The sequence below is a fragment of the Mya arenaria genome, chromosome 5 (assembly GCF_026914265.1).
Source record: "Mya arenaria isolate MELC-2E11 chromosome 5, ASM2691426v1".
NCBI lineage: Eukaryota > Metazoa > Mollusca > Bivalvia > Myida > Myidae > Mya > Mya arenaria.
In genome coordinates, this window is record NC_069126.1 from 65784589 (window position 1) to 65795668 (window position 11080).

The 11080-nt window shown below is 35.3% G+C and overlaps 1 protein-coding gene across 1 annotated transcript in view; it reads left to right on the forward strand.

Moving 5' to 3' along the window:
- Positions 1-4287: 4287 nt before the first annotated feature.
- The window catches only part of LOC128236312 (homeobox protein GBX-2-like), an 8367-nt gene continuing 1574 nt past the window's right edge, over positions 4288-11080 (forward strand). The window contains exons 1-2 of the mRNA XM_052951215.1: positions 4288-5152; positions 10817-11080. The exon at positions 10817-11080 is cut by the window's right edge and continues 1574 nt beyond it. Coding sequence (XP_052807175.1) covers positions 4651-5152; positions 10817-11080 — 766 coding nt within the window. The 5' untranslated portion in view covers positions 4288-4650. The remainder of the gene's footprint in view (positions 5153-10816) is intronic.

An 11080-nucleotide genomic window follows, 5' to 3' on the forward strand; every position in this document is an offset into this window, starting at 1 on the left:
ATGATGAAGTTCTCTCACCTTTAGAATGAACAACATATGCGCTTTTTTGCAAATTTCACAATAGATAGTTTTGCAAAATTAATGTTATAAATAGATGCATACATTTGAAGTTTCTGCTAAATGATTTAACATTTTGTGCAGGTTTTATCTAGCTAACCTTGATGTAAAATTTGGTTGACATTTGAGAACTTTTGCTTAGCAAATAATCTATTCCATGGCTAATTTACATAAAAGGGATGTTACTCTTTAGTCAAGCCGACGGTTACAGACGGCCTTTCTTTAAATACAAACTTTGATAGTACTTCATCGATAAATACCTAGGTTTTTAAAGCCACTTTTGTTGTAACATAGCACGACATTCCTTTTGTCAGTCAAATGACTGCCACTAAATCAGCTTGGCATTGCCATCGTTTTGCGTGTCACTACTGTTATGCCAAGTTTTTCATGAGAATTTAAGTGCCTAAATTTGTAATGGCTGCCAATTTTTTTCTTGGTCTTTCAACATCACATCTGGTCTGGATTGGACAGAGGCAAAGCTGTTGCCTATTTGGGTAGTCCAAATAATTGTACGTTGGCGGATTTTTTTTTTAGATTTTTGATATGGCAAATCCTTCACGTACAAATTGTTTAGTATCAAAAGTGGGTAGTTGTTCCGATCAGGATTCCGGGTTAAAGCATATAGAGTCTATAAAATATCATAAAAACAAGAAATATTACCAGATAATGTTATTTTATATTAGTTCCGTACACAAAAAATAAATATCCAACTTATAATTATGAGTTTGACGGCTTTTTTTTCATTCCATTCTGTCAAAACATAACGATATATACATGAAGGGCACCTGCAAGGCTTCAGGGCACAGTTTTAAATCGCTCGGAACATTTCGGCCATGGCCGAGTTGTTACGATTGTATAACGAGGTCTATCTCGAAGCTTTGTCGGAGGAGGCCGAGTTATTACGATTGTATCGAGTTGTTCCCCTTCGCATAATTGTTTTCTGTGTCAGTCAACTTTCGTTTTATTGGAAAGGTAAACAACTTGTTTTAATGCATTAAATGCTTGTTTAGTGCAAAATTACACTTCACTTACATGGTAAAATATGAATATAACTCTTAATGATCAATTTCAACCATAAAATACTTCACTTAAAACAATTTCAATATTTTCAAAACACCCCCGTTTTTTGCACATTCCCGTTTAGACGTTAGGGATTGGAAGAATCCCGTATAACACGTCTATTATTTTAGACTACCTATTTGGGCAAACACACCGATCCCCAATTGAAATTGTATTACCGCCCCTGCATATTATACTAATACTGATACACTAAATTATTCACAGATTCAGACTTCAGCCGGTTCAGGAACACAGGATTTATTGTCAGTTTGAAACTGTTTCAAACTTTCTGTGTTTGACTTGGTTGAACATATTGATTCGTTCCATTTCTTCTGTTAACTTTCAAATTAAAAGCGTCCACTTCGGAAGATTAAGCAAAATCCATATGTTTTACTCGTTATTTTGGTGATAAAACATGTAAGTGGACTGGAAACCTCGGAAAGTCCATGTTTTTTACTGAATTTTCGCGGACGCGGAAGTTGATATGTCGATTGACTGGCTCCCGTTTCATCTTCATTCTCAATCAAAACCGAGAGGCAGTACCAAGGGAAGCAACTACGCATGTATAGCAACGCCAAGGGACGCAAGTCAGTTGAGTTTTTCGGAAAATGCGGAACAGGGGGTAGTTTGTAACAAAATTGCCAGCTTATGAAAATGATTTGAACTGAATAACATATCGTATCAAACTTGAAAATTATCAGTCTTTTATATCGTTATGTAATAATTAAATGTCAAATATCAGTTCAGTTCTACTTTAAAAGTGTGTATATTTAGCATGTGAAAGTCACGTCACTAGTACAGATACATATACTGACGTCATTTTTAGATTTATTGGTATTAACGTGACAAACCCAGTAAAATTTAAATTTGAAAAATACTCAAAAACTGCGACAGTTACATGTTTCGTTAGCGACGTGGTACATTTTTTTTCATCTGGTGTCTAGTCCCTTTAATAAAAGTGATACTGCTGTTGGAAAAGGCAGATTGAAACACAGCTAATTTATGACTGTACAGTGTCAGCTACACATCGTTGTGATGAAAACTATCTTAGAGCGTTTTTGTTTTGGTTTCACAAAATGTGTATTTGTTTCGACAGTTTCAAGTAAAGTGAAATCCAGTTTCATCCGAAAACTTGCTCACTTTGAAAGAAAAACATTGGTGGACAGTGATCCAACATATATGTGTTGAAACACGATTTAGTTTAACAGTTCTACAGGCAGAAGATCCATCATGTTGAAACTGTACACAAAACCATGCATTTGTTACTTCAAGCAAAACTTTCGAAAGAGGTTTCCTAAAACCAAAACGAAGACCAGTTGGGTTTCAGCACAAAACACAAGTTTTTTTCTGTTATAAGGGTCTTAAAATCTGGAGAAATTGGGAAGTGAACAATCGGCCTACTAACTACAAAAACTCTATATAGCACACCCAACTGCAGTGTGGATGCTTTAAATGACTGTATTAATATGTCAAGTTACCAGGAGAAGAACTAGGGACAATGATGTCTTGTAATTCCGTTGTCGTTCCATGTATCCAAGTTTCAGTACTCCCCTTTTACCGGATAGTGTTGCAACTCAGACATGCAGGCAGGAGGGTGGGAGTAGGGGGCGGGCAGGAAGGCAGGCAGTCGGGCGGGCGGGCGGGTGTTCAGGCGGGCAGGAAGGCAGGCAGTCGGGCGGGCGGGCGTTCAGGCGGGCAGGCAGGCAGGCAGGCAGGCAGGAGGGTGGGAGTAGGGGGCGGGCAGGAAGGCAGGCAGTTGGGCGGGCGGGCGTTCAGGCGGGCGGGCAGGCAGGCATGCAGGCGGGCGGACATACTGGACGGACAAGACAGACAGGCAAGCAGGCAGGCAGTTTAACAGGGCGACATTTTGGTAGTGTGGAAGACAAATAATGGGTGGATGACAAATAATTCAACACCTTTTCCGACTGCTATATTAATATGTAAACAGTCTACCCTTTCGAAAAGCGTTGGTGTGTAGGCCAGGGAGACGAAAACAGAACGAAAGCATTATCTGCGAGAGTTGGAATGCCGATGAGTGGCGTTACTGTCCCCTCTGTCCTGTCAACGGTGTTGAAGAGCGTGTAAATTCCCCACACTGAGTCAATTAAACAGACAAATAGTGTGAACTGTACCCATGTCAAGTGAATGGTATAATTTAGCGGCACTTGACAGCCCTAGTGTGTTTACGCATTGGCTAGATAAGCGTCAAGTATCATTTAGCCCATTTTTGACAGAGTTTAGCGCAATATTATTTCAAAATTCAATCGGTTCCCTGCTGATATCTGTCCGGCGGTTTTCAAATCGTGCAATTCGTTATCCGTCCTGACGGTTAATTTCGAAGGTGTCAACCTTCAGTTCTTGTACAGGGATTAAATCTGTTTTTACCGACACGAATAATTAATCAAAATGCCTTTTTCAGTGGATTTAGGAAATGACAAAATATTGCCGAAGTATTTCAATTTGCGTTTGATAAATCCCTGACATTGTATGACTTCTGTCACCAAAGTCAATTTTCACAAAACAAAATGTGCGAACTATCTCGTATATTTTCTTAAGGTTAGCTATTTCACCTTAAAATCGGATCATATACACTTTATAATGCATAATTAGTGTATATGTAACTGTGAATAATGATTTAAGCTCAGTGTATCCACTCAAATTGCATGCACCCATTACGTAAGACAGTTCTACATGACATTTCTCAGAGCCCGCATATTACAGAGCCTCGCCTTTGTTAATATAATTCCTAATTGTGTCGGCTGCGTATGAACAGTTTTAACTTTTAATTCAATTTCCGTAAGAGAGTTGCGAATTAATTATTTGCTAGTTGTTTTCTTTCTTTGCCATTTGACTGTTGTGTGAATCGATCTCAATTATATCCAGTTCAATTGCTCTATAGATGGTGGTAATGCTTTCAATTAAAATTTATCCACTGTTCGCAGCATCGCGCTCCATAGCGTCATACTGGGCCTGACCTAACCGCAGACTAAGGTCATATATTCACAATTCGACCAATAGCGAGACAGCCGCGCCCGCAGAAAATCCGTCAATCAATCGATGTCAGGACAGCTGCGAATCGCGACGGCCGCTGATCGAATTGAATGACATTCAGAGGCGTTAAGCCACGACTTCTACTTTTCATATTTATCAGCGATAGTCTGATTAAGTAGCAATGATCCGGCTATTTACTGAAATGATATGACACCTATAAGCCCCCATCAATTGACGGCGTACTCCAATCGCTCATCGTGAAATCTGACACCGCTGTAAGGCAGACAAGACGTGAGGAAAGTGTTGATTTTGAACAGTGTATAAACAATTTGCTAATTACTCTATTGTCACGGAAGAATTGGATGTTGCATTTTCTGGGAATCTTTCTCTAAGATCTGTTCTGAAGTCTGTGCAATACATCATAATAATCATGATATCGGACGGTATGAATGAACAGAATGATTTAACGATGATATACTTATTTATATCGCATGAATAATACCGTGCATAATTAGGAATCAGCTATAATTATAAAAAACTAAAATGAGTCGACAAGGATCTAACTCGTTTTCTATTGACTCGCTTATATCTCCATCCGTCCGTTCACGGATAACGCCAATGATGTACAATAACAATTACATGATGTTCCCTCAAACCGGAAGTTCCGCTTATATCCGCAGCAACCAGGAGGCGACGTCGTCGGATTTTGCTTTGTCGTCGGCAATGCTGCAATACGCATCATCATTCCAACGTTTTCCACTTCTCCCGTCATCGGGGGCGCTATTTCCCGGCCAGTTGCACAGCGCGTTCACCAACACCGGATATAGCGCGTATCCGCGAATTGGTGATTTCGGCGGCTTTGTTCCGTCATACGAAAGACAGACGCATAAAGCGGACTTTGATGACGCCTTACCGGAAGACAGTGACGACGACGGGCGTCCCAAGGATCTTCGGGTATCCGGTGGAGGTCGGGGTGACGCATACGATAATGATGTCACGGAGCGATATCACGAGGATGACGTCACGAGTAATATTTCCGGTGCAGGTGAGAATAAGAAATTATAGCTCATGAAATGTACACAAAAAAATGGGCAAAAATTATGTGATTTTCAAAACTGTTATCAAATAAAGAATGTCTTTCTGCAAGACTGACTCCCTGATTTCTTACAATGTAATGAAAGGAAAGTCGGTGTGTAATCCAATTTTAATACAATTGTAAATCGGCATCTTAAGTGAAACAAAAACATCCCCATTAAATAGATTTTAAATGCGCTGAAGTAAATGTAATAATGCAATATTTCATGTTGTAGTTACTAGTAATATAATAATGCATTATTCTATGATATTGTTGATGTAATAATGCATTATTTTATGATATTGTTGATGTAATAATGCATTATTTTATGCTGAATCATAGTAATGTAATAATGCATTATTGCACGCTAAATGTAATGTAATAATGTATTAATATTTCATGCTTACATAAGTTAACATAATAATGCATGATTTTGTGACATTGTTAATGTAATATTACATTATTTCATGCTGAATTATATTTAATAATGCATTATTTCATGTTGTAGTAAATATAATAATGCATCATTTCATGTTGTAGTTAATGTAATAATGCATCATGTTATGTTGTAGTAATGTAATAATGCATCATTTCATGTTGTAGTTAATGTAATAGTGCATTGTTTCATGTTGTAGTTAATGTAATAATGCATCATTTCATGTTGTAGTTAATGTAATAATTCACCATTTCATGCTGTAGTTAATGTAATAATGCATCATTTCATGTTGTAGTAAATGTAATAATGCATCATTTCATGCTGTATTTAATATAATAATGCATCGTTTCATGCTGTAGTGAATGTAATAATGCATCATTTCATGTTGTAGTTAATGTAATAATGCATCATTTCATGCTATAGTTCATGTAATAGTGCATCATTTCATGCTATAGTTAATGTAATAGTGCATCATTTCATGTTGTAGTAAATGTAATAATGCATCATTTCATGTTGTAGTGAATGTAATAATGCATCATTTCATGCTGTAGTTAATGTAATAATGCATCATTTCATGCTATAGTTCATGTAATAGTGCATCATTTCATGCTATAGTTAATGTAATAGTGCATCATTTCATGTTGTAGTAAATGTAATAATGCATCATTTCATGCTGTATTTAATATAATAATGCATCGTTTCATGCTGTAGTGAATGTAATAATGCATCATTTCATGTTGTAGTTAATGTAATAATGCATCATTTCATGTTGTAGTTAATGTAATAATGCGTCATTTCATATTGTAGTTAATGTAAAAATGCATCATTTCATGCTATAGTTAATGTACTTATGCATCATTTCATGTTGTAGTTAATGTAATAATGCATCATTTCATGCTATAGTTAATGTAAAAATGCATTATTTTATGATATAGTTCATGTAATAATCATGACTTAATGGTATGCTGTAGTTAACGAAATTATGCACTATTTCATGTTGTAGTTAATGTAATAATGCATTATTGCATGCTGTTGTAAACGAAATAATGCACTATTTTATCTTTTTGTTAATGTAAAAATGCATTTTTATGTTGAAGTTAAAAATCATAGGGCATTATGTTATGGTGTAGTAAATGTAATATTTCACTTTATTATGATGCAGTTAATTTAAGCGTTTAATATTTCCATTAATAATAATAATAATAATAATAATAATAATAATAATAATAATAATAATAATAATAATAATTATGATAATAATAATAATAATAATAATAATAATAATAATATTAATAATAATAATAATAATAATAATAATAATAATAATAATAATAATAATGATAATAGTAATAATAATTTTAGTTATAATAATAACAATAATTCACTGGTAAATAAAGTTCAAAAAGTTTTTCACTATGCCATAAACCATCACCATTTGAGGCGATTTGCACATCAAGTTGTACCTGTGTTCTGTTTTAAAATTCATTCGAGGCGTTTTCGATATAGATACTACTGTCTGTCCGTATTTAAAAGAGAAAAATGAATATCTAGTCCGAAAACATATTTGCTTCAAAAGGATAGTTTTATGAGATGTAAGATAGGTTCATCCCAATCCTACGCGAGGGTTTGGATAAACCCATCTTACACGAGCGCCCATAGAAGATGCCTTTTCTCTAACCTCAGTTAAACAAAATATTGTAAAAATGCATTTTATTAATATTTTTTTAACAAATGTTTACTTTGTTACCTTCGCCCGTGGGCAGGATAAGGATTTCCAGCGTGGCCAAATATATGGATCTACTTCAGTCCTTCATTTCACTCAGGAACACAAATACAAACAGATATTCAATTTAAACGAATATTCGTCTTTCGCATCTTTAATTAGTATAATTGTATGTAATTCTACGAGCATATGCATCACATATTATTATAATTATCAAAATTAAATATTAAGTAAACCATGTGTTTATGCATATGAAGAATTTGATTATTTCCCCAACGCTGTTTAGTCTAATAAGGGCATGTACTAAGCGTATAAAGAAAAATATTGTATTAAACTAAGACCAGCCAATATTTTTTGGGTAAATAAAACATGGTTGGTATACATATAGTCACAGTTTTAGTTTATATACATACATGTTGATAAAAGTATGTTTAGCATGGAAATGAAATAAAAGTTGACAGTTCACCTCGATAATAATGAATCACGGCTGTTTGGTTTGTATTCGAGGCATTGTGTTAAGTAGCAAAACGAAATTAAAACCATATAAGATATTTAAATAAACTGCCACGAGAGCTAGTTTCAGTAAATTCATTGGTACTTGTACAAACAACAACACCAACTGTAGCAACGGCAGCAACAACAACACCGGTTACATCAGCCTACAAATGCACACTCTAGTTGCAACTTTCAGAAATGTGTATTTTCATTTTGCAGATAATTAAATGTTGTATTACAGACTCCCAACTGCGAATTTAATTATATGATTTTCCACATTAGTCGGTAATGACAGGCTATGGTAACATTTACACGTAACAACGGTGACCATGGGCCCACAGGTGAACGGCGAAATGACCATTACCCCACCCCGTCCGTTTATATGACAACTGCTGGCACATAATCGTTATTGCTCGCGAAAGGGGTTAAAATGATATTAAATTGAATGATGAAATAGAAATTCATGATTTTAGATCGGACTATTTGGAGAATTATGCGCAAATCAGAGCTTGTGTCCGTATTAAACTTGTAATTTGTAGTAAATTGTTTGAGCTTTTAAATAGAAATATTAATTTCGTTTGCTTAATAAGCATGAATGTACAATGACATGTAATAGGACTTCTCGTGTCTTGAATAAAAAAAAAATAGAAAATGCATTTTTAATGAATAGTATTTAATCAGCATACTAAATGAATAAACAGTTATTGTTCGTATATTTGGACAATCTTTCGGCTTATAACTGAAGTTTGTTCTACCTAAAATTGATATTAGATATAATTTATATATAACTATTTGATATTACACATATATCCATAAGAAACTGAAAAAACAATGAATTTAAAAGGGAAAATATATAGGTTTGTATTCATATACAGGACTCTGGATTTCTCCGATATTGTTTTTCTCCATTTTAACTTTCCCAAGAATAAAACAGTTTTTAGCCAAAACGCTTGTTATTTCTGTTCGACTAATAATCTAAAAAAATGCTGACAGTAAACAGTCGAAAGTAAATTATTTTTTATTTTTATTGAAATTTGGAAAGAAACGCTATTTTGTTATTTAAATAATAGGAAATTTAATGAATATAATGTTAGGCGAGAATTATATTTAAATTATTAATATAGCAGTTGCTTTTTCATTCAGGTAATTCATAATAAAAAAAAAAAATTCAAAATAAAAAATACAATTTATTTTACAAGTAATGCAGACAGGTTTGAAATATCGTTGGTCAAGACTAGTTTTGGAAATGGAATATTATACAAGTGTGGACTTGAGTATCACATCATATTTAACTTAAAGTGATACTCGTATTTATAATCAATATAACACAAATACATTTTGAGTGATAAACCTTTAACTACTTACAAAATAATGTTTTAAATACTATGGAACATATCAATTACTGATTCCAAGACTGTAACCGTGTATTTAATAGCTGAAAACGCTGAAATATTAAATGACTGGTAGGTCCTAAAAGATTTAGGGAGATCAACGATCGTCTCATAAGGTAGAAATACCGTTTTAATGAACCTTTCTTTTAATTTAAGCATGGTATCATTCATAAAACTATTGTTTTCGATATGTATTCATTCTTTTCGGTAAATCAAAACAATTGTATTAATTGTGGTACTGCTCATTTGGGCTTAAATTTTCGGAAATCATTTTTACTCAGTCCGTGGATTTGCATGTACATGTAGCCAAAATCCAACTACGTCTCTCTGACTTATCACTAGCATCAGTAATCGCCACCACTAAATTGTCAAGCTATGGAAATTGAGTCAAATAAATTAGACCCAATTGAAAAATGACAAATATTATGACTTTTTGATAATGGTATGAACCTGTACCGTAAAGAAAGGTCAGACATGTCTCCAGAGAAGTGCCAAGTTTTTTTTCTTTATTTTCTTTTGCCAATCAGAAACAAGTACAAAAACAAACATCCTTTCCGGCTCATGTCCAACATATATTTATATATATTTATATATAGGGAACACTCAATGCTAATGAATACGGTTATCAGAAGGCTCCGCGGCAAATCAAACGTTTATTTTGGGTGTTTAATAGTTCGATAGTTTACTGTAGCAATGAACAGCCCCCGATAGTTCACTTGCAGTCACACGTCCGCTTTTGGTGCGGAAGGTGCCGGGTTCAAAAACCCGACCGCATCAAACCTAAGTATGTTTACAAATGGTACTTGGCGCTCAGCGTACTATGTACTGGTTTGACCCAGGAAGGTTGTCTCCCGGGTATCGCTGCTTTACAACGGGCACGTTATAAACTATTTAGAAAGAGCTTGGGTATCGCACCCAGATATCCTTTTATCTCACTCTTATTTCTTCAACTCTGCTGAAATCTAGCTATGACTGGAAAATTGCGGTCAATTTTATCTCACGTCTTTTACGGCATTAAAACTTATTTTAGGCGGGGTCAAGCCATAATGCAGGCAATGTGCAGCCGGCAGACCTTAATAAACAACCGGTCATTTTATATAACAAACAAGAACTATAGAACAGGCGATATGATAGTAACCTTCGTTTGCTGTAACACGTTCAAACCTCTTTTCAGGGGGTAGGGGAACTACTTTTGATACAGTTCGGACTCGACATAAACCAAACTAAGATAATAACACAAGAGCCGCGGTGCGAACACAATCGATCCTCTTTTGTTGATGATTATATTTCAGTAAAAAATGGGCATACATTTATAAGAGTAAAACGCCCCTGCTAAACATTTGCGTATTGACCCGGGTAACATGTGTATCAAGTTTCATATGAATCTATTGAACGGTTTTGAGTTGTGGTCATGGTATTTGCACGACGGCGCCGACGACGCCTTCGAACAACCGACCAGCTAAAAATCACCACCCCAGCGTTCAAACATTTGAGTCGGGGCCATTTTTGAAGGGTCTTATTGAAACATCCTTGAATCAGAGCAAACGAAACAAGAATATCAACAATCCTGTTTCATACTATATTTTCAGATGGTTCGGGATGCGAGAACAGCCTCGACTTTTCTATGGAGGAAGCGGAACTAGGTCAGGAGTCAAGGTCGTCCGACATTGTTGAACGCGACGGCGTTGGATCCGCCGACGACCAGCTAGAAAGGGCCAACAAAATCTTACTTCCATCGGGAAAAACCCGACGGCGACGGACAGCATTTACGTCTGAGCAATTATTAGAACTAGAAAAAGAATTCCATAGCAAGAAATACTTGTCCTTAACAGAACGCTCACAGATTGCGCATG